Raw genomic sequence first — 24,687 nt, forward strand, 5'->3', positions numbered from 1 at the left:
TCTTGCAATTAGTTGACTGCAAGTTGGTCATTCTGGTTCAGCCTATAATGTCAGCAGTTGGAAGGAAAAGGCAGGAGGATATGAGGTCAAGATCTGTCTAGACTGTACACTGAGTCCCTCTCTATTAAAAGTAGGCTACTGTGAAGGATGTAACATTAACACTGTTCCTCGTGGCTGATCACAAATGTTATTTATAGAGCTCATGCGTAGACACACAGATGTGTGCACATGCTCAGATATAAACACATACTTTAACACAGATGACACTGACTATTATACTTCATAAAGTAATACATAAATACATCAAAATACCTTATGTGTGCCAAGAAGATTAGAAGTAGGGATTCAACCTTTAAAAACTTAAGATCAGAAGAATAAGGAAAATCACAGCTGTGCAGGAGGGCCCACACCTTCCCAACTTTGTAGGTAATTCAGGAACATGTTTCTAACATCCTGAAGTGTTCAACTCCCAGAATTTGATATGGCAGCTTTGACTCTTTGAGAATATCAAATTTTTCTAGGCAGTCTATTTTTGTAGGTATTTGCTCTAAAACTGTCTTCACATTGAGCCAAAAAATGTAAATTGATAGCAAGATAATTTTTGAACAACTAGTGGGTGGCTGAGATGAAACCATTAATAATTAGGACCTTTTCCATTGGCTAACATCATTTCATTTTTTTTACTGGATGGAATATGTATACAATATAAATATAAATTGTTAAAGTGTTACTCTACTTGGGATCCAATAAAACTTGAAGGTCATTGTTTTCCTCTATGTGTGGAGGGTAGTTACTTAGAAAAGACCTATGTCTACATGTGAGAACCATACCAAGTCTGCCACATCTTCACCCACATGTACTGGGCTCACACAGGACGCTCTTTGCTGCCCAGTCCCTGAGCCAGTGTGACAAAGGTCAAAATCACCCTGAATGATTAGATGTATGACTAGGAAAAATGTATGGGCATCTGCCAGAGGCCCATCATTGGATTCCTGTGAGGAGTAGTTGACTGGTGATGTTCCTATAAGATACAAAAGACTTCTGAGGAATTTTCTTTTCATAATTTCAGAATGTGTGTAGATCAAGAAGGCCCCAGTTACCTACCTGAGTCAAGAAAAAAATGAAGAAAAATTCTGTGAGTACTGATAAGGTGTTATAAGTGTAGGAACTGGTACCTGAGTAACAGATTCATGAGAAGTGTGCAGATAAGGGGAGCTGTGAACTGATGGCAACAGTCTCAAGATCAATGTGATACTTCAGGTAAACATAGGTATTGTAGTTGGGCAGGTCAGCCTGACCTCTGCAGGACTCTGGGGATTAGAAAGCAGTAGAAATCCCCTAAGGTGGATCACATAAGCAGCCAATTGTGTCAAGATCTTGCTTGTATAGAAAAAAGGCAAAGGAGAATGGGATGGTAAAGTCTTCACCTTTGGATCTCCCTAGCGTTGGGAACCTCACCTTGTACACTAGATTTCCAACTGAAAGAACATCACTCAAGGAAATAGGATGTTATCACAACCCACTTTTTACAAAATACTGGAATTGGGCAAGAAATCATGTTCTCCTAAGGAACCACTAATGAGCTAGTATAAGAGAGTATTTTAGGGTCAAGGACCTAGAGAGGACTTTCATGTACCAGTCATTATTCTAGGCACCAAATGTAAAAGGCTGAATGACATAGGTCAACTTATGTATCTAATTTCAGACATGGTGACCACACTGAATTACACTTTTCCAGAAGTGGTTGCATGAGGTAGAGTGAAAATAGGTCAAGGATTTAGCTAGAAAAATTTAGAAATGATAGATGGAAGAGTCAGAAATGTAATTACCCATAAATATGTCAGGAGCAACTGAAGGACATAGTGGGAAGAGACATGAAGGGCTGAGGAAATGCACATGGGTTTTATCAAACAAGCCCTGGGTTAAGAATGTGTACAGGTGTGTGTGTGGGGGGGTGCACCCTCTGATGCCCCTGTGGAAAAGATGAGTTTCAGGTTCACTTCTAACCAAAGCAATCACAGCTCTGTGTTCTTTTTTTTTTTAATCCATGTCTGGCTTGCATTTCATAAAAATCCATAGTTAAGTCACCACTGATGGTTTTTATTTACCATTGGTCAATAAATCCAGGTCATTTTCATTTTCTACGTCTTCAATACATGACTAAAAGCTTTCAATTTAATCACTTCCATCTGTTATTTTACAGCTGAAAATTTGTAGTGAAAGTCAATTCTGGCTTATGTATGTGGAAGCCACTTAATGGTCTACAGCGTCTTCTTTAGTTATGTTGAGATCCTTTGGGATTCCAGCATCTTTCACATAACCAATCTGATTGTGTACTGTAGGTATGTTAAGCTGTCTACATGTCGTAAGAAACATCAGCATAGAATGGAGACAATTTAACTCCTCATTGTTAGTAACAAAGAAGAAGTATGAACGTGTTAATACTTTCCTATTTCATGGAAACAAATATTCCTGGGATTTTTATGGTACCAGGCATGGTGCCATAAGTGGAATGTACCCATTAATAAGTTCAACATTGGTTGAGAGCCCATTTACCACAAGCAATGAACTAGTAAATGAGTGAATAATTGAAAAGACCACAACACAAGACACTTAAAGACTAGCTGTGCAAACAGACCACTAGAAGAAATACATGCTGCCACTTTTTTTCTCATTTCAGAATGTTTTACAGCACTTAACCCCCATCGAAATCTTGTGAAATATACAAGATTTATAGTTACCTGAAGCAAACCTCCAGACCAGGTGATAAAGTCCAGACGTTGGGGTGTGCCTGTAACCTTCCTAAACAGCTGTACTCAACTGTCATCATCATTCAAAACCATCTTAGGTGTCCTGGTTACCCATGTGTATATTCACACTCTGTATCACAATTCACCTTTTGTTCATATTTCCCACAGAGGCTTCAAGCATGGTAGTCAAATATCTAGCTAGGGCACTGGAGATGACTCCCAGTATAGCAGACTCAGTGTAAAGAACAAGGTCTTCATTTGCCAAAACTGATTTTATGGAGCATAGATGAAGGTTCTGTGGATTACTATTATCTTTTTCTGCTTTCCTGTATCCTATTCAGATTTTTTTAAACTATGATGAACCTCCACTTATAAGGGAAAGTTACTTTTATCCACACCCTGCTAACACAGTTTATTAAAATGTATTCATGGTTAACTCTCCAAGTTGCTAGAAGACACTGATTTTAGTGAGACTGGGAAGGACAGGCAAATGTTTAGCTCAAGTTATTTAATATCTTCTACATGCCAAAAGTGAAATTAGCATTCATTTAATGCCTCTTATATACTGTAAGAGAAGACATTGGCCTTTTTTTCTGTGTTCCTACGTGCCTAGGAGCAGCTCAGATTGCAAGAGGACAAAGAGTACAATATTTTAGTGAGTTCATTATATGCATCATTGGTGGGGCTGAGACAGTTAAAATCCTTGTGCTACTAGCTGAAAACCAGTCTGAAATTACAGATAGAAACCATACAAAGAAATTTTGCCTTGAGAGGAGAAGACAGCTCTTCCTGGGAAGTTCAGAGATGGTTTTATCAGTGGGATGGAAGTAGGCACATGGCAATAGGCATGGTGATACGTGGAAAGCACATATTTATCACAAGCCCTTTTGTTTCCCTACAGAGACAGATGTGTACTCTTCTCAGTTCTTCTGACAGACACCTGCTGACTTGAGTGAGTCATCTGTGAGAACCACATGGATGATGTACACTCAGCAAAGGAAAGCAGATAAGCACTGGGGGAGCAGATTTGTGGTCTTAGCCTGGTTAATTCTGGACCTTTAGCTACTTGCAGAATTCTGCCTCATAAACTAAAACGAGGAAAAAATGAGAATGGCACTCACTAATGCTATCTTTTTGTTAAATTCATGTTATCCATGTTTTTATTTTAGTTGTTTTAGATGCTGGAGTTGAATATAGGATCTTTTTTATTTTATTTTTTAATTATATTTATGTTTTAATTTTACATATCCGCCCTGTCCTCCCCCTCCCACCCACCCTCTGCCTTCTTTCCAGCCCCTCCCCTCCATTCCCATCTCCTCCAGGGCCAAGACTCCCCTGGGGATTCATTTAAACCTGGTAGATTCAGTACAGGCAGGTCCAGTCCCCTCCTTCCAGGCTGAGCAAAGTGTCCCTGTGTAATCCCAAGGTCCCAAACAGTCAGCTCATGCACTAAGGACAGGTCCCGATTCCACTGCCTGGATGCCTCCCAAACAGTCCAAACTATTCAATTGTCTCACCTATCCAGAGGGCCTGATCCAGCTGGGGGTTCCACACCTTTTGGTTCATAATTGATGTGTTTCCATTAGTTTGGCTACTTATCCCTTTGCTTCTTCCAATCTTGGCCTCAACAATTTACACTCTTACAGTCCCTCCTCTTTCTCAACAATTGAATCCTGGAGCTCCACCGGGGCCTGGCCAAGGATCTCTGCATCCACTTCCATCAGTTATTAGATGAGAGTTCCAGCATGACAGTTAGGGTGTTTGGCCATCTGATCACCAGACTAGGTCAGTTCACGCTTTCTCTCGACCATTGCTAGTAGTCTACAGTGGAGGTATCATTGTGGATTTCTGGGGACCTCACTCATAGTAGGATACTAGAAGTAAAACAAAGATGACTAGAATGCTACTCACAACTCCAGGGAGCCTACCTAAAAAAACAGGACTCTAAGAAAGACACAGGGATCGCCCAATGATAGAGAAATGGATGAGATCTACATGAACAACCTGGACGACAGTGGGAGTAATGAAGGGCAAGTTTCAAGGGAAAGAGAGCTTAGGGGAGCAGGAGATCCCAGCCGGATCAAGAACAGAAAGGGAGAACAAGGAATAACAGACCATGATAAATGAAGACCACATGAGAACAGGATGAATATAGGATATTACACATGCTAGAAAACATTTTTATCAGTCATCTGTATCACAAACTCTAAAATAAATATTAACAACATTTTCATGAATTCTTTGAGAATAATATACACTGTGCTTTCAACATATTCATACCTCCCCTAAACCTCCCATATCTACCTTTTCTACCTTCTATCCAACTTTGAGACTTCTTTTTCTTTTTCTTTTTTTCCTCACCCACATCCAATCCAATTTGTGTTGTTCATCTAGTCTTGAGAGACGGGTCTGCCCTGGTGAGTGGTCAGCCTATTAATGGACACCATTAAATAAAACTGATTTTCCTTCTCCCAGCAGCTATCCAATGCCAACATTATATTTTTGTAACGTAATTTCCATGTGACTGCATTTGGATCTGCATCTCAGTGCTGTCAGAGAGTGATATAGAATTTCTACCTCAGACGAAGAAGCCTGGGACCCAAAGAACTGAGTTGTCTGGAAAAATCCAGACAGCTAGATTGGAGTTCTAACAAGGGCCACAACACCTTGAACCAGAGCTTTCCTATCTGAAGAACAGAATAGAAAGAAGACTGAACTGATGGGATGGAATAGCAAATTAGAAGATGGCAAGCATGATTTCTGAGTATTTGTAGAATACTAGGAGTAGTGTTTTAACACATACTCCTTATAAGAAATAGTGAGTTGACTTTTAGTATTTGTGCTTCTGAATGGCTATGGGAAACTACAACTCTACTTCACCAGAGAGTTTCATTTTGGTGGGTTTCTCAGATTGGCCTCAGCTACAAGTCTTCCTTTTTGTCACTATTTTGTTTTTCTACTCCCTGACTATCTTTGGCAACACAACCATCATTGCTCTTGCAAGACTGGACCTTCGACTACACACTCCCATGTACTTCTTCCTCTCAAATCTCTCCTTCCTGGACCTCTGCTACACCACCAGCACTGTGCCCCAGCTCCTGATCAACCTTCATGGACTTGACAGGACCATCAGCTATGGTGGGTGTGTGGCACAGCTGTACATATTTCTTGCTCTGGGCTCCACAGAGTGTTTGATCCTGGTGGTCATGGCCTTTGACCGCTATGCTGCTGTGTGTCGTCCCCTGCACTACACAACCATCATGCACCCCCTTCTCTGCCAGGCATTGGCTATTGTCTCCTGGATGGGAGGCCTCGTGAACTCTCTGATCCAGATAAGCCTCATGGTGACCATGCCCCTGTGTGGCCATCAACTGAATCACTTCTTCTGTGAGATGCCTGTGTTCCTCAAGTTGGCCTGTGAAGACACAGGAGGAACAGAGGCCAAGATGTTTGTGGCCAGAGTGGTGATTGTTGCAGTTCCAGCTGTGCTCATCCTGGGTTCCTATGCACAGATTGCCAGGGCAGTGCTGAAGGTCAAGTCAACAGCTGGGCGCAGAAAAGCCTTTGGAACTTGTGGGTCCCACCTCCTGGTGGTTTTTCTGTTTTATGGTTCAGCCATTTACACATACTTACAACCCAAGGGCAGCTATTCAGAGAGTGAGGGGAAGTTTGTTGCCCTCTTTTATACTATCATCACCCCCATGCTCAACCCTCTGATTTATACCCTGAGGAACAAGGATGTGAAGGGGGCTCTGTGGAAGGTGTTAGGGAGAGGCACAGACTCAGGATAAGATGAAGAAGTACCAGCTCATTTTTCTGTTATAGCTTTCATAGTCTGTTCTAGAACCATTGGTCACAAGTAAACAGCCTTCAGTAGACCCCAGAGTTTTGGTGTCTTCCTACTGAAGAGGTTGGGGCTCTCTTGAGGCTCTTTCTATGTCAGTGTCAGAGAATGAAAGTGTTCTCATATCACAATATTATAAAGAAGGATTGGGAAGATGGTATGTTCTAGCTACATAAGAGAGTGTAGGAATTTTGGGCATCTCAAGGTGAGGAAAGGCTCAGTAAATGTGTCATGACCTGATTCCCAACTGGTGCCCCTGTGGAGGCACCGAGTCTCAATGCAAAGTACATGGGTTCACTGCTGTGGCTTTCAGTGGAAAAATATGAAAAACCATTCCATACTCAGAATCTACAAATGTATCTCTCAATTTGGCCTTCCCTAGCTACTCATTTCTTGAGCATGGATAATTTCCTTGATTTTTTTTGCATCTTTCCATTTTATTTATATAACAGCTATTCAGAAATGCCTTTCCTCCTTTTTAATACATTACATGTTCATGCAGACAGGACTCCTTTATTGACAGATTTTTTTTCTCTCATCACAAGGACAAGGACTTGATTAACATTTCTTTGTTATATCTGTGGAGTTATTGATATTTTCACTGTTGTCAGGTAGGCCTTGAAGATGGTAGAATAACTTACCAAAAGATAACTGTGTGGCTATCACAACCACTCCTCTAAACTGAAAGAACTAGATTTTAATAAGATAGTGTTTCAGAGAGTTAAGAGTTCTTGTAATTTCTCCTTGCCAGTTGTGATGTCCTTTTGTTCTTTAACACCAGATTTCTTTTTCTTGGTATTTTTTTTTAATTAAGAAAAATTTTTCATTCATTTTACACACCAGTCAAAGATCCCTCTTGCCCCACTTCCCTTAACTTCTCCCTCCCAACCCACCATCCACTCCCCCTCACAAGAAAGCAAGGCCTCCCAAGGGGAGGCCCACTGGATAATTTTGTTTTACCTGATTGTGACTTTACTGTGTCCCTACAAGTATAAAAAAAGCATGACAGGAAAGTTACACAAACTCCACCCCAAGCTATGGAAATGTTTCCCCAAGTCAATGAGGATGCTGACAAATGAAAATAATTTGATTTAATGACAAAAATCTATCAGAAACATGTGATCAATGTCTCTGTATGACAGTTACTTTTTTCATTGCTATGATTAAGTGATCAGAAAACTTGAAGTAAAGATTCATTTTGCACATGGCTTCAGGAGGTTGTCTATAATGATGGATTGGACATAAACAAGCAAAGCAGCTTCACATCATGGTCAGCCAGGAAGCAGAGAGAGTGGAAATACAGGCACTCTTCTAGCTTCCTCCTTTTTCCCTTTTATTCTCTGCAACTCGACTTGTCACATTCATACACCCAGGTAAATGTATTCACAGAAACATCCAAAGATGTGTCTCAAAATTGATTCTTCGGTGATTCAAAATCTAGTCAAGTTGTCAAAGAAGTTCAACCATTATAGGTCTACCCATAGTCAGCTTGACACACAAGCTCATATTCAGTCTGTCTGCAGGACTCCCATTAGTCTTAACAATTCTAGAATTGTTCAAAAGGTCAAGTTAAAATTCTCCTGTGAGACTCAGAGCAAACTCTTAGCTATGAGCCATTGTTAACATTGATAAGGTATTTATAGCTGGGCAATGACAGCACACGCCTTTAATCCCAGCACTTCGGGAGGCAGACACAGGTAGATCTCTGTGAGTTTGAAGCCACCCTGGCCTGCACAGTGAGTTTCAGGATAGCCACAAGCTATTTGGAGAAACTCTGTCTCAAAAAAAAAAAAAAAAAAAAAAAAAGCTTTTATACAGTTCCAACATACAACAACAAAGTATGAACACTCTTGTTCCGCAATGGAGACATGGGAGCATAGAAAGGAGAGATGGGACTAAATCAAGACTGAAAACCTGAAGATCACACATTAAATCCTATAGCTCAGTGTCAGCATCCAGTCACATAATGGTGTGATTCAAATTCCACTGGGAGTGGATTTGACAATGGATGCTCGAAATTCCCTCTGGGATAAAGTTTCTTTTTAATTTTAATTTTTTCTAACTCTCCTTTACTACCTCACACAGAAGCAGCCTCTAGTCTGACATCATACCCTGAAGTCTTTCTTTTAATGAATTTTTACCATATTAAGGCATCTGTATATATTTTCACTAATTCTCAAACAGCCTTATAGGATAGGTCACAAAACCATCCTCCTGATGGAGAAAATAAGTCTTAAATATGTAAGAAATCTTGTCAGGATTTAAAAAAAAAATTGTATCTACAGCTGTTTTCCTGCACTGTGTTATGATTTATTAAGTGTTTACAGATAATTTTGATTATTAAAATTTTAACTCATGCAAAGGACCTTGGATGGGAAGAATTCACCCATGAGCTACTTGGTGTTTCTAAATCTGGCAGGCTGTGAAGGACAAACATACCCCCAAGGCTAGAGAACTAAAATTCACCCACAAGCCTGCCAGGCACCTCTGGGGCAGGGCAGTCAGTCACCATTATGATGAGTAGGGGGGGAAGAGAGAGAGAGAGAGAGAGAGAGAGAGAGAGAGAGAGAGAGGGAGGGAGAAGCGGAGGAGGAAAAGGAGGAGGAGGAGAAGGAGAGGAGAGGGTGGAGAGGAGAGGAGAGGAGAGGAGAGGAGAGGAGAGGAGAGGAGAGGAGAGGAGAGGAGAGGAGAGGGTGGAGAGGAGAGGAGAGGAGAGGAGAGGAGAGGAGAGGAGAGGGTGGAGAGGAGAGGAGACAGACACATAGAGACAGAGACAGAGAGAGGCATCAGGGTTCATGAGCTGGAAACAGAGGCATATCTGAAGAGGCAGTGAGGAATGACCTGAGGTAGATGCCCTGCTAGACACCCAGGGACATGGAGATGTCTGGATCTGGGCTGATACCAAGGTACATGACTTAGTCCATGGCCCTGATGCAGCTGTGGAAGTCTATGTTGATGTCTATGGTTGCTGTTTTTACCAACGGCCCTGTGGACATGTGGAGTCTGGGCTAGTGACTGTGACCATGTTAATGTCTGGGTCAGTGGCCCTGCCTCAGCCAGAGTCTGCATTGATGACAGAGGATGTTGTTGCCATCAAAGGCCATATGGTTGCCCAAAATCTGGGTCCACACCTGAGGCCATACTGGGCTCGAGGACCACATTGCCATTGGGTCCATGCCAATCTGAGTGACCAGCACTGATAACCAGGAACCATGGTGATATCTGGCCTGGGCTACTTCCAAGGACCATGTCCGGGTCCATGGTCCAACCATAGCTGGGTTCTCTATTGATGTACATGGCCCATAGTGTCACTAAGGGCCACAGGGATATCAAGGGTCTGGACCACCACATAGGGACAGACTACTGTCCAGGGGTTGAGCCCCTGCTGGGCCCATGCAGATCTTAATAGCCTGCACTGCCACCCAGAGCCATAGTGTCATCCATGCCAGGAATCATGTCTGGGTCTGTGGCCCTGCCACAGCCTTAGTCTGTGTTTTTGTCTGTGGCTCCTATTACCACCAAAAGCAGTAAGGATAAGGCTGCACAGAGCTGTCCCCACCCCCTCACTGACTGCACCATTTAGGAGAGCAGGCTCTGCACCTCTCCCAGGCACCAAAATAGAGATTACCCTGTTGTCAGGGGCCCAGGTGAGCTGGCCCAGCACCATAAGAGCAGGAGGACTGACCCTGTCCCCAGTCATCTGCCATGTGGTGGCATGGTGTAGAAAACATACTCTCTCTACCCTTACCCCTTGCCAACTGCAGCAAGTGACAGAGCTAGCCCCAGGGACACTGAGAGTGGGAGAGATGGCTCTACCCCTGACTAGCTGTAGCACATGAGAGTGGGCAGGGCACCTTGCCTGGAAGCACACTAGAGCTGATCCTGTTGGCAGATGCACAGGTGAGCTGGGCCTGTATGTGTGAGAGCAGGAAACATATCCCTGCCCCCTCACTCAAAATATGCCCTCCCCCCCCCCCTCCCCCCTTGCTGCCCTCAGAGTCACAGGAATAGAAGCGCTGGCCTTGCCAAGTGCAACAATCTGGAGAGCTGATTCTGCACCTCACCTGGGCAAAACTGTAAGCTGGCCCTAGTGGTATGAATGTAGGTGAACCTGACCCGAGGGTATTGGAGCAGGAGAACTGGCCCTACTTTCCTGCTGTCTGCTACATTGGGTAATTAGCTGGGGCAGTGCCAGAGAGCTCACCTTGGTGGGGACAATGAGGGAAAGCTGGAATGATGACCAACCCAGTAGCCCAACCCAACATCCACTTCATCTATGAACTGCTACTGCATGAGAAGGAGCTCTACATGTAGATTCAAAACTGCAGGATCTCCATGGCACAAGACAACAGGATATCCAAGAGGAGTACAATGAGGGCCCAGTATCCAGGGTATAGCATAAGCCAGAGGCCTCAAACCAGACCAATGACTCATTGCAATGAACACTTACAAGCGAAAATATAGGAACGAAAGTGTTTACAGTGTGACTCACTGGGTGGCACTACAGCTTCCATTTTGAGAAATTTTTACTTGTTTTTGTTTGTTTGGTTGGTTTGGTTTTGTCTTTTGGTCTTCTTGTTTCACTTTTAAATTTTGTTTCAGGAGGTTGTTGCAAGGGCAGAGGGCAAAAGAGAGGGGAGAAGGAGGTGAGTGGGATCAAGATGCACCATAAGAAATCCATAACAAATCAACAAAAAGATTTTTAAAAGGTAATTTAGCTCATTAGATATATGTAAAAGATTATTATTTTATTTATTATTATTATTATTATTATTATTATTATTATTATTATTTTAGAAGCCAATAAATCCTTTTTAGATTAATTACATACAAGAAATCATGGTTGTAAAATTTAAGTACTTAGTAAAATATTAAAGCTTTTGAAAAAACTAAAAAAAAAAAATTAATTCCCTGCACTGAGTAGATTCATGTTAACTTTTTGGTACATAAACTGGAATATATTGATGAAATGCTTTATTGGTGAAATTATTAAGGCTACTCCACGTAGTTAAAAGGGAGGTTTATTTTGTGGAGTAACTTACAAATGAACGGGTAGGTTGCAGGGTCTGGCAAAGGTATAGTGCAGTCCAGCAGTGTTCTCTGGAGAACTCTGCTCGGTCTACCTCCAGTGTCCAGGGTCCCGGAACCAAGAGAGCGACCTCCTCCCGATCCTTGGTCTTCCGCTTCCTCCTCCACCCTGCCTTGTGGGCGTGACCATTACCGAAGCCTCAATGGGGGTTGGAACTTCCAGGCCAATGCTGGGATGTCTATCCACTACATCTCCCCCTTTTGTCTAAATAAGAAAGTTCTAACCTAATACAAGACTATATACAAAGAGATGGTTATCAAATATTGTCCAGGAGTAATGAGGGATAATGACCTAGATAAGTTGGAATTACAATAAGTGCAAACAATATCAAGCAAAAAACACATAGTAAAATCCAGGGAAGTCTAGGGCATGGGTAGGTGGCATGTTACAAAGATCATTCCAAAAGGTGTCCTATCCTAAAGAACCTGAGTCTAATACTTAATATATTCTATCTAAGATATTATATATGTATATATACTAAGTTGTAACTATAACTGCTAATCTCCAACCTCATCAAAGACCTGAGAAGGAATATAATAATACCTGAGAAATGGGAGGACACAAGCAACTTTCGGGAGTCTTGCAAGAATAGACAGAGACAGCTAGCAGCCTGGACAGTCACCAAATGTTTCTCAGCATCATTGGTGCATTCAGATTGGCTACAGGCCTAGAGTATCTGACAGACCATTTTCAGAAGCAGGAATTCTGAAAGACCATCTTACCCTGTCTTGGAAAAGTATAGTGGTCACTTTCCTTGTGTCCTGCTTGTCCAGAAAGGACAGCACTTGTACTGTCAGCAGTTGAGGCAAGGGCAGTTCTTTGCCCAGTAGGCCTTTTTGTGCCAAGAAGACAAACTTCCAAATGGAAATGTCTTAGAAGCCCAACATTCTCTCGGGATCAAATTGGTGCTGCCAGGAGCAATTGTGTCTCACGTCAACAGAATTCTAAGTTATTTAAATGCCATATTCTCTAGGTCCATGAAGTGTTTGAAGATTACCTGTCCATCTGACTTATGTATTTATAAATCTGGATAACCTAACTAACATAATTATAGAGATGACAAGCATAGGTGACAATAACTCTGTAAGTCTTATCTACCTAAACAACCTAAGGACTAAGCTTCCTATAAATAAGGCAAACAGTCTGTAAGCAAATGTACAGTAAAAGGACAATGACTTTAAATTGTGACAATACACAAAATATCTTTAACAGAGGTAGGAATGTATAATGCAATATGCAATATGATAATAATCCTAAATATACATCAGTATACAGAATATCTTAAACAGAAGTAGAACATACATACAGTATGACAGATATAAATTCACATTTGTATCAACATACAAATATTTCAAATAAGAGTAAAAATATGTGTACAATATAACAAACATAGTTCTGTATTTGTATCAATATACAAATTATCTTAAATAGGAATGTAAAAAGTTTATATTTGTATCAACATATAAGAATTCATAACAGTGCAAAGGCTGCTATATTACTACATTTATTTACTAATATATATGATAGTCTACCATAATATCTTATACCTATCCATTCCATTTCTTCTTTTCCCTTTTTTTGAGACATATTTTCTTTCCTTAAGGAGAGTACTGAGTTTAACAGTTTCTTCCACCCCCAACCCTAGAACTATTATCCATAACCCTGAGAAATATGAAACCTTAGGGATAAGGGGCGTCGTTTTCTTAGAATTGCTTCCTGCTGTTTAGGGGGCGATGGTATCTCTGTTGGGTATTGTGATCAGATAGTTAAATCTCAGTTAGACTAATTGTAGATTCTGCAGAAACTCTCAGAGTAATGGGTAAGATTTTCTGAAATTCTGGCAAGAAGTGTAGTATGATGATGATTACCATGGCATCTTTCTGGATTGGGTAGAGTTGCTATTGTTGGGGGCCCATCTTCCTTCTGGAGACTTCAGAGATTGCTATTGGAAAAAACTTATTTTTTATCAGAATGGAAGGTTTGGATTTAAAGATGTCATGACATGTAAGAAAGGATTCCAAGAAATCAAGGGTAAGCATGGAGAGAATTAGAATCTTGAAGATAATGGTCCCTTATAATTGGTTTCCTTCTGTCTCACACCAGAGGGCTCTTCTGATATGGAACTGAAGAATCTCTCAATCTTTTCTTTTATCAATATGCTTGGGTTTAGAGAAGGAGTGAGCCAATTCCATCTCCAAAGTCAGCTTGGTTTATAATTAAATTGGAACCACAACTATTCTAGATTGATAGAGATATAGATGTTAGACAGTGATATCTTACCCTGTGTAGATTGGTACCAATAGATTCTTTCTTTCTGCTGTAAACATCCGGATATCCAAGGCCTTATGATTTCTGGAAGATGGGTATTTCCATTATCCTGGGAAGACAAAAACAGAACCCTACCCCAACCTTTGATTGTTAAATTTTTCTTACAACCTGAAGAGGTGTCATATTGGTGGATGATCTTTTACTTCTCCTCATCAAGGGATTTCTCCTGTTCGAATCGAATTTTTATTAATTTTGTTGATATTCATAGCTTTTCTTCTCCTGTGGAAACAAAAGCAAAACCCCTTCCCCAACATAGGACATATCCAGGTTTCCATTCTGAGGTCAACACATCTTTGAAATAAACCAGTTGGTTTAGCTCAGGAGTTTTGTCTGTCGTCCAATGTTTCTCTGCAGCTGTTGTTTCTTTCTCATCAGCATTGAGAAAATTCAAGGTTAATAAAGCACTATGCAATCTATTTCTAGGAGTCATTGTTACCTGTTGCTGTTTATTTAGCATATCCTTTAAAGTTCGATTGGATCTTTCTATGACTGCTTGGCCTGTGGGATTGTGTGGTATACCTGAAACATGCTTTATATTGTAATAAGCAAAGAACTGTCTCATTTTATTGGAGACATATGCTAGGACATTGTCTGTCTTAATTTGTACAGGTATTCCCATGATGGCCACAACTTCTAATAGGTGTGTAATCACAGAATCAGCCTTTTCAGAACTCATAGCAGTTGCCCACTGAAATCCTGAATAGGTGTCAATGGTATGGTGTACATACTTTAATCTTCCAAATTCTGCAAAATGAAACACATCCATCTGCCAAATTTCATTTCTTTGTATACCTTTTGGATTGCTTCCTGCAGGTAATGGAGTTTGGTTATAGAAGGAACAAGTAGGACATTTTTTCACAATATCCTTAGCTTGTTGCCAAGTAATGGAGAAATCTTTCTTCAAACCTTTGCTATTTACATGGTGTTTCTTATGAAATTCTGAGGCTTCTAGCACATTACCTATTAGTAACTGATCAATCTCATCATTACCTTGTACTAGAGGTCCTGGCAGACCTGTATGGGATCTGATATGTGTTACATATATAGGATGTTCCCTTTTTCTGATAATTTCCTGCAATTGTGTGAATAATGAAGTTAATTCTGTATTATCAGGAATAAACTCAGCAGTTTCAATGTGTAAAACAACTCTCTCTGCATACTGAGAGTCAGTGACTATATTGAGGGGTTCTGTGAAGTCCATCAGTACCATAAGAACGGCATACAGTTCTGCCTTTTGTACAGAGCTGTATGGACTTTGTGCCACTTTACTTAAGTCTCCTGATTTGTATCCTGCTTTCCCAGATTTATTTGCATCAGTATAGAATGTGAGGACTCCAGAAATTGGCTTGTGTCGTACAATGTGAGGAAGGACCCATTCAGTCTTCTTTATGAATTCTATTCTCTTGCTGTTGGGATAATGGTTGTTAATCTCTCCCAAAAAGTTTCTGCAGGCTCTCTGCCAGTATTCATTATCTTTCCGTAGTGATGAAATTTCCTCATTAGTTAAAGGTACTACAATTTCTTCTGGGTCCATTCATGTCAACTGATGAAGTCTTAATTTACCTTTTTGAATCAAATCAGAGATCTTTTCTATATAAGTCTTTAATTTCTTATTTGGTTTACATGGTAGGAATATCCATTCCAATATAATATCTTCCCTCTGCATCAAAATACCTGTGGGGGAATGTCTGGAGGGGAATATGACAAAAATGCATTTAAGTTCTGGATCCACACAATCCACATGTGCTTCTCGAATTGTCTTTTCTACTAGAGCCAATTCCTTCTCAGCTTCGGCTGATAATTCTCTTGGACTATTTAATTCTTTGTCCCCTTCTAGAGTATTAGCCAAATTTTGTAGTCCATCTTTAGGTATTCCCATGATACCCAATAAGTTGGAAATGCTTCCTAACAACTTTTGAAAATCATTAAGAGTCTTTAATTGTTCTCTCCTCAGTTGTACCTTTTGGGGTCTAATTTTTTGTAACTCTATCTTATATCCTAAGTAATTAATAGAATCTCCTCTTTGTATTTTTTTCAGGAGCAATTCACAGTCCCCAGCGAGGCAAAACTTTTTACTTCTTCAAACATGCTTTCTAATGTGTCTAACTTTGGATCAGCTAATAGGATATCATCCATATAGTGATAAATTATGGATTGTGGAAATTTTACACGAATTATCTCCAATGGTTTTTGCACAAAGTATTGGCATAAGGTAGGGCTGTTTAACATTCCCTGTGGGAGGACCTTCCATTGATATCTCTTGACTGGCTGGAAATTGTTATAATTAGGAACTGTGAAGGCAAATTTTTCTCTATCATTTTCTTGTAAGGGTATGGTAAAGAAACAGTCTTTTAAGTCAATAACTATTATAGACCATTCTTTGGGTAGCAGAGAGGGCAAGGGCATCCCAATCTGTAGGGAGCCCATTGGCTGAATTACTTTATTAATAGCTCTCAGATCTGTCAGCATTCTCCAATTACCAGACCTTTTTTTAATAACAAATACAGGAGAAATCCAAGGGCTGGTAGATTCTTCAATGTGTTGAGCATTTAACTGCTCTTGAACCAGCTTTTCTAAAGCTTGTAGCTTCTCTTTTGTCAAAGGCCACTGTCCAACCCAGACAGGTTTCTTAGTTAGCCATTTTAAAGGTAAGGCAGTTGGTACTTCTGAGAGTTCAACAGCAGTTGTGCTCTGTTTGTGTACAGTCTGAATGGTTGGTGACTGTTTTTTATAGCATGTTATGATATTATTCCTAGAAATATGCATTGGCCTGTATTCCTTTTCTGAGAGTGTAGGAATTTTAATCTGGGTATTCCACTGTTGTAACAGATCTTGGCCCCATAGATTTACTGCTACATTTGCTACATATTGCTTCAGACTTCCTCTCTGTCCTTTTGGCCCTATGCATTCAACCCATCTCGAACTCTGTTTTATCTGAGATAGGGTGCCAATTCCTAAAAGTTGAACATCTACCTCTTGAAGAGGCCAATTTGGATGCCATGATTTTGGTGTAATTACAGTCACATCCGCACCTGTGTCTACCAGGCCCTCCAGAACCAAGCTATTAATTCGAATTCTAAGCTTTGGTCTTTGTTCATTTATGGAAGTCTGCGAAAATATTTGTTTTATTGTGTTCTCTGTAAACTGTGATTCATCTATCATAGCTGTTTTATCATCCATTGCAGTATTGGTTTTTACATTAGGCATTGGTTTATTCAGTTGTCCTGGAGAGGAATTTCTTCCACAGTGGCTGGGAATGTTCTTACCATATTTGAAGCGTTTCCCTCCAGTAAAGAGTTGCCTCATATATCTATCTTTTATCTGCACTCATTGGTCCAATGTCGGCCTTTGCCACATCTTCTACATAATCCAGGAGGTCGTTGGGGTCTCCTGTTTAGGCTACTCCTAGAAGGAGTATTACTTCTAGGATTATACCATGTATAGTTTTTACTTATATGACCTGGTGTACCATATTTAAAACATTTGGTACCACAGGGCCTTCTTTCACCTCTGGGATTTGTCTCTCCTATCCAAGCCTCATGTCTGTAGTTAAGAGACTCAACACCATTAGTATACTGAATCCATTATTCCAAAGGAACTGATCTGATCTTTAATGGTGCAAGTATTCTTTTGCATTCTACATTAGCATTGTCGAATGCCAAGGACTCAGTTAATACTTTTCTTAATTCTTTATCTGACACAGCTTTTGTTATAGCTGTGTTAGGCCTTTGTAAAAAAAAAATCAGTGAAGGGTTTGTGTGGTCCCTGAAATATCTTTGTGTATACCTCAGTTGCTTTTCCAGGTTCTGGAATTTTTTCCCAAGCATTTAGAGCCGCTGTACGGCATAGGGATATTGTATACACATCATAAGTGGTTTGTACATTCCTGTCAGCAAAACATCCCTCACCAAGTATTTGATCTTGGGAGATCTCAAAACCTCTGAGTTTACCTTGTTGTTCTAAATTTCTTGCCTCTTCTCTCAACCAGCTTTTCCACTGTTACTGCTGGCTATATTCTAGAACAGCTGAAATTAACTGATGTCAGTCATCTGAAATGATTCTATGTGAGGTAGACCACGAATTTAACATCTGTTTTACATATGTGGAGTGTATCCCATATGTAACTACTGCTTCCTTTATATTTTTAAAGTCCCTTGTTGAAATAGGTTGTAATGTATATGTTGTATATGGCTCGGGGTGTGTGTCGTCTGCTGGCTTCTCATGGATGATAACAGGATAAGCCATCGTATGAGAGCCATTTGGAGATGTTACAACCTGTATGGTCTTGCCCTTCTGCTTATTAGGTCCCTTGTCATGTTTATTGAGAGTTTCCTCTAGGGCTTGTAAACGAGCACTTAGGGTCTGTTCCAGGGAGTAAACCTCCTCTCTTGTAAGGGATTCCAGATTTTTCATGGATTCATGGAAGTTTTTATGTTCTTCTGAAACACATGATTCCATGGACCTTATCTTATCAAGTAATGATAATTTTTCTTCCTTATATATTGTCTGAGTAGCTACAACTTCAGTCTGAAGAGTTAGTGTTCTATCCATTAAATACTCACATTTATTATCAATAAAAGCAATTTTGGGTACAAGCTTGTTTTGTAAATTCTGGTTAGCAGATTCCAGAGAGAGAATATTTTTATTTAAGTCCTGGCCAGCAGATTCCAGAGAAAGAATCTTTTTCTGTAAGCCTTCATTGCTAACTTTTAAAGCCTGTAAATCCTGGTTAGCAGATTCCAGAAGGAGAATCTTTTTCTGTAAGTCCTGGTCAGTAGATTCCATAGATAGAATCTTTTTCTGTAAGCCTTCATTGCTATCTTTTAAAGCCTGTATCAGTCTCAATAATGACTCATCTTTGTTCTTATTATTAAACCAGTGTTTGAACACTGTGTGAATTATTACAATGAATGTCAAAATGGTACAGGCCAGATATGTCTTAGGGAGGTCGTATATTTGCAGGAAAATGTCATTCATCATACAGGCAAAAAAGGTTTTTAAATTCTTGTGAGGTAATGTTGTCAGCCACATTACAAGAATTACTCAAAATTTGTTAGTCAGTTTTAAGGTGTAAAATTATCAAGTACTTTTACTTGATAGAAGCTTATCTTTCCGTGGTTTGGGGGGTGCAGTAGCACTTTTCAGCCAGCAGGAGGCATTGGTATAGCTCCAAAGCAAGGCCTGCTGGCCACCTTGGCTGGCGGCAGCTGAAGGCAGGAGCCAAGATGGGGGGACCCAGCACTCGGAGAGGAGTGGGAACGCCTCACTCACAGTGGGTTTTCGCTGGTCTAGGGGCTAAGCTAGGGAACTGAGACCAGACTAGCTGCTTCCTTTTTCGGGAATGGAACCGTGTAGGCGTCCCCTGGTTAAATGGAACTTTGCAGGCGGGTTTAGGTACCCACCAGCCATGGAGGAGGCTGAGGGAGGGAGCCGACTAGGCCACGTTGGGCACCAGATATTGGTGAAATTATTAAGGCTACTCCACGTAGTTAAAAGGGAGGTTTATTTTGTGGGGTAACTTACAAATGAACGGGTAGGTTGCAGGGTCTGGCAAAGGTATAGCACAGTGGTGTTCTCTAGAGAACTCTGCTCAGTCTACCTCCAGTGTCCAGGGTCCCGGAACCAAGAGAGCGACCTCCTCCCGATCCTTGGTCTTCCGCTTCCTCCTCCACCCTGCCTTGTGGGCGTGACCATTACCGAAGCCTCAATGGGGGTTGGAACTTCTAGGCCAATGCTGGGATGGCTATCCACTACATCGCTTTTTTTTTTTTTTTTTAGTTTGTTATTGATGAACTCAGACAATAGGGGATCATAATCATGCTGGTTGTGTGTTTTGTTTTCTTTTTTGTCTTGTTAAATCTCATACAATCTGGAGTCATCTGGAAAGAGAAAACATCAATTGAAGAATTCCCTCCATCATATTGGCCTGTAGAAAGTATGTGCGGCATTATCTGGATTGGTGATTGAGTAGGAGGCCCAGCACTGCAGGCAGTGCCCCAGGCCCCAAGGCAGGAGGACCTGGGTGAGATAAAAAGCAAACAAACAAAACACGAGAACTAAGCCAGTAAGTGGCATCCCTTTGTGGACTCTGCATCAATTATTTTTTCATTTTTTTAAATTTTCTCCAATCCCTAGGAATGAGTTGTAGTTATTTCTCCCCTATAACTTTTGTGTTCACCTGCCTATTTTTGAGATTACTTTTTTTGTTATTAAGAAATTTTCTATTCATTTTACATACTACCAACAGAGTCCCCTCTCCTCCCTCCTCCTGCTCCCTCCAGCCTTCTTCCCCACACACTCCCCATTCCCACCTCCTCCAAGGCAAGGCCTCCCATGGGGAGTCACTCTGCTTCAATTCTTGCCTCCTGGCTCTAGACTTGATTTCCTGAGCTGACCTTCCTCAGTGTTGGACTATAAACTGAGAGTTGAGAGATCAAATAAACTCTTTTCTGCCTAAATTGCTTTTGATCACTATGCTTTACCATAGCCATACAAAGGGAAATAGTGATACATTATATTTGTGTGTGAGAGAGACAAAACAGACTTCCCTTAAAGAAACACTCAATTTGGTCAATGATGCATATAAACCAGACTGTGAGAAAATATGAGGTGTGGTCAACACAGTCCACTCAGATCGGACAGGGAATTCGGCCTGATTGGTCCCAGACATAAAGAGAGGAGGTGAAAGTAAATGCAGTTGGAGGAATCTCAGAGGGTAAAGTGATAAAGGTAAAAAGTCACATTATGGGGATACTAAATAGAATTTGATTGGCAGCTTGCTGGGAATATAGAGAACTGAAGATTGCATTTGATGTCTTACAGAGCCCATCCGTTAGTTGTAATTGCTGCACTGGGACTCAGACATCTCCAAGGCCATCCTTGCCAAACAATTTTTCTCTGTTGCTACTGAGGAGTCTTTGACAATTTCCCCAGGGCATGTGCGATGCACTAAGCTAAGAGGAGGTTTGACAATACTCCAGCTTCTTCCTTGTTTCTCTGGTAAGGGAGGCAACAGAGTACATTGGGAAGACGCTGCCATCCCTTAGGTTATGAGCACCAGTGAGAAAACTCTTTCCCGGAAGGGGAGTCATGAATAATCATGAAAAATAAGTAAGTTCTCCAGACAAGAGCTCTCATCCAAGGCCAGCATCCTACAAACTATATCAATTCTCCAAGGAACATCTCTAGATGCAGATGAATCACACATCACTTTGAAACCAAGAAAATTGAAGATGGTAATGCAATGCTTTCTGTTCCTGGAGCTCTGAGTGAGTACTAACTGGTTGAGTTACACCAGCCTCACAATTTAAAGCCAGAATCAAGAAATATTCCATTCTATAATAAACACAAGATTTCACTCTGCTGATTGGGGATAGAGAAATGTTAATTTAAAACATGAACATTCAATTACTAGTCATCTTTCTCTAAGGCCCATTCACCTCCTCACTAGTTTGATTACTCACAACATGTAAAAAAAATAGGCTTAAAATTATCAGGTAGAGAATTAGGGGATGTGGTCAACAGCAATTGAAGTGAAATCAAGGAAGACTTGTTGGAAGATTAGAGAAAACAGGTAGTAGATCTTAGGTAGTGTTGACATTTTGTATCAGAAGTCACTGTTAAAACAATCAACTCAATGGAGTCATTGTCTACAAAACTGTCTGAATCCAAACCTTGGTGAGCTGGTATTATACGAGAAACTTTGTAGTTACATTTCAGATGTTTAAGATAAAAAAGATCACCCTAAAAATTCTGGAATTGGAAGAGATGCTGTGTAATTCTTAGTGTGGAGGGACTATGGTCCAGACCAGAAAAATAACAGTTTGTAGAAGAGTACATGGTAATGGTGGGGGTGGGGGTTAGTAGGACACTTTGGTGACTAGAAAGGTTTGAAAGTAAGTTAATTTCTCAAACAGGAACAAAAGAGTCATACATGCAGGCATAACAGGTGGAAGAGCAGACAGATCAAAAGTTAAGAATACAGGGTTGAACAATACAAGTGTGGGAAGAAATGTGTGATAGAAATTCATTCTGTTGTATTCTGAAAATGTCATGCAATTAGTTGACTGCAAGTTGGTCATTCTGGTTCAGCCTATAATGTCAACACTTGAAAGGAAAAGGCAGGAGAATATGAGGTCAAGATCTGTCTAGACTATACACTGAGTCCCTCTCTATTAAAAGTAGGCTACCGTGAAGGATGTAACATGAACACTGATTCTGATAGCTGATCATAAATGTTATTTATAGAGCTCATGCATAGGCACACAGATGTGTGCAAATGCTCAGACATAAACACATACTTTTACACAGATGAAATGAAAGCATTAATAATTAGGACCTTTTCCATTGGCTAACATCATTTCATTTTTTTACTAGATAAAATATGTATACAATATAAATATTAATTGTTAAAGTGTTACTCTACTTGGATATGGGATCCAGTAAAATTTGAAGGTCATTGTTTTCCTCTATGTGTGGAGGGTAGTTACTTAGAAAAGACCTATGTCCACATGTGAGTACCCTACCAAGTCTGCCCCATCTTCACCCACATGTACTGGGCTCACACAGGAAGCTCACTGCTGCCCAGTCCCTGAGCCAGTGTGACAAAGGTCAAAATCAGCCTGAGTTATGAGATACGTGACTAGAAATTATGTGTGGCATATGCCAGAGGCCCATCATAGGATTCAGGTGAAGAGTAGTTTACATGTGTTCTTAAAAGATGCAAAAGGCTCCTGAGGGACGTTCTCTTCATGATTTCAGAACGTGTGTATAATCAAGAAGACCCCAGTTACCAGAGTCAAGAAAAAAATGAAGAAAAATTCTGTGAGTACTGATAAGGTGTTATAAGTGTAGGAACTGGTACCTGAGTAACAGATACTTGAGCAGTGTGCAGACAAGGGAAACTGTGAACTGATGGCAACAGTCTCAAGATCAATGTGGTACTTCAGGTAAACATAGGTATTGTAGTTGGGCAGGTCAGCCTGACCTCTGCAGGACTCTGAAGATTAGAAAGCAGTACAAATTCCCTAAGGTGGATCACATATGCAGCCAATTGTGTCAAGATCTTGCTTGTATAGAAAAAAGGCAATGGAGAATGGGATGGTAAAGTCTTCACCTTTGGCTCTCCCTAGCGTTGGGAACCTCACCTTGTACACTAGATTTCCAACTAAAAGAACAGCACTCAAGGAGTAGGATATTGTCACAGGCCACTTTTTACACAATACTGGTATTGCTGCAAGAAATCATGTTCTCCTAAGGAGCCACTAATGAGCTATAAGAGAGTATTTTAAGGTCAAGGACCTAGAGAGGACGTTCATGTACCAGTCCTTATTCTAGGCACCAAAAGTAAAAGGCTGAATGACATAAGTCAACTTATGGATCTAATTTCAGACATGGTGAGCACACTGAATTACATTTTTCCAGAACTGGTTGCATGAAGTAGAGTGAAAATAAGTGAAGGATTTTAGGCAGGACAAAATAGAAATGATAGATGGAGGAGTCAGAAATGTAATTACCCATAAATATGTCAGGAACAACTGAAGGACATAGTGGGGAGACATAAAAGGCTGAGGAAATGCACACGGGTTTTATCCAACAAGCCCTGGGTTAAGAAGGTGTACAGGTGCACCTGCTTCTAACCAAAGCAATCACAGCTCTGTGTTTATTTTTTTAATCCATGCTCAGCTTGCATTTCATAAAAATCCATAGTTAAGTCACCACTGATGGTTTTTATTTACCATTGGTCAATAAATCCAGGTCATTTTCATTTTCTATGTCTTCAATACATGACTAAAAGCTTTCAATTTAATCACTTCCATCTGTTATTTTACAGCTGAAAATTTGTAGTGAAAGTCAATTCTGGCTTATGTATGTGGAAGCCACTTAATGGTCTACAGCGTCTTCTTTAGTTATGTTGAGATCATTTGGGATTCTAGCATCTTTCACATAACCAATCTGATTGTACACTGCAAGTATGTTAAGCTGTCTACACATCATTAGAAACATCATTGATGGGATGTAGACTATTACAATTCTTGTGTTACTAACTGAGAAGCAATATGAAAGTGTTAATTCTTTCCTATTTCAAGGAAACAAATATTCCTGGGATTTTTATGGTACCAGGCATGGTGCCATAAGTGGAATGTACCCATTAATAAGTTCCACCAAGCAATGAACTAGGAAATGAGTGAATAATTGAAAAGACCCCAACACATGACATTTGAAGCCTAGCTGTGTAGGTCTGTCTAGACCGCCGGTAGAAATACATGCTGCCATATTTTCTCATTTCAGAATGTTTCACAGCACTTAATCCTCATCAAAATCTTGTGAAATATACAAGATTTATACTTATGTGAAGCAACCCTCCAGAACAGGTGATAAAGTCCACATGTAGGGGTGTGCCTGTAGCCTTCATAAACAGCTGTACTCAACTGTCATTGACATTCAAAACCATCTTTGGTGTCCTGGTTACCCATGTGTATATTCACCCTTTGTTTCACAATTCACATTTTGTTCATATTTCTCACAGAGGCTTCAAGCATGGCAGTCAAATATCTAGCTAGGACATTGGAGATAACTCCCAGAATAGTAGGCTCAGTGAAAAGAATAATGTGTTAATTTGCCAAAGTGCTTGTATGGAGCTTTCTTATATCCTATTCAGATTTTTTAAACTATGA

The 24,687-nt window shown here is 40.4% G+C and overlaps 1 protein-coding gene across 1 annotated transcript; it reads left to right on the forward strand.

Moving 5' to 3' along the window:
* The first annotated feature begins 5,599 nt into the window (after positions 1-5,599).
* On the forward strand, positions 5,600-6,541 carry LOC118589725 (olfactory receptor 10-like). Its single transcript, XM_036197251.1, has one exon. It carries the CDS (start codon positions 5,600-5,602, stop codon positions 6,539-6,541), a length of 942 nt encoding a protein of 313 aa, XP_036053144.1.
* The last annotated feature ends 18,146 nt before the right edge of the window (positions 6,542-24,687 follow it).

Source organism: Onychomys torridus, chromosome 8 (assembly GCF_903995425.1).
Source record: "Onychomys torridus chromosome 8, mOncTor1.1, whole genome shotgun sequence".
NCBI classification, from domain to species: domain Eukaryota; kingdom Metazoa; phylum Chordata; class Mammalia; order Rodentia; family Cricetidae; genus Onychomys; species Onychomys torridus.

Excerpts from the sequence above, each read along its gene's own strand:
- LOC118589725 (XM_036197251.1), top strand. The coding sequence starts at position 5,600 with ATGGCTATGGGAAACTACAACTCTACTTCACCAGAGAGTTTCATTTTG.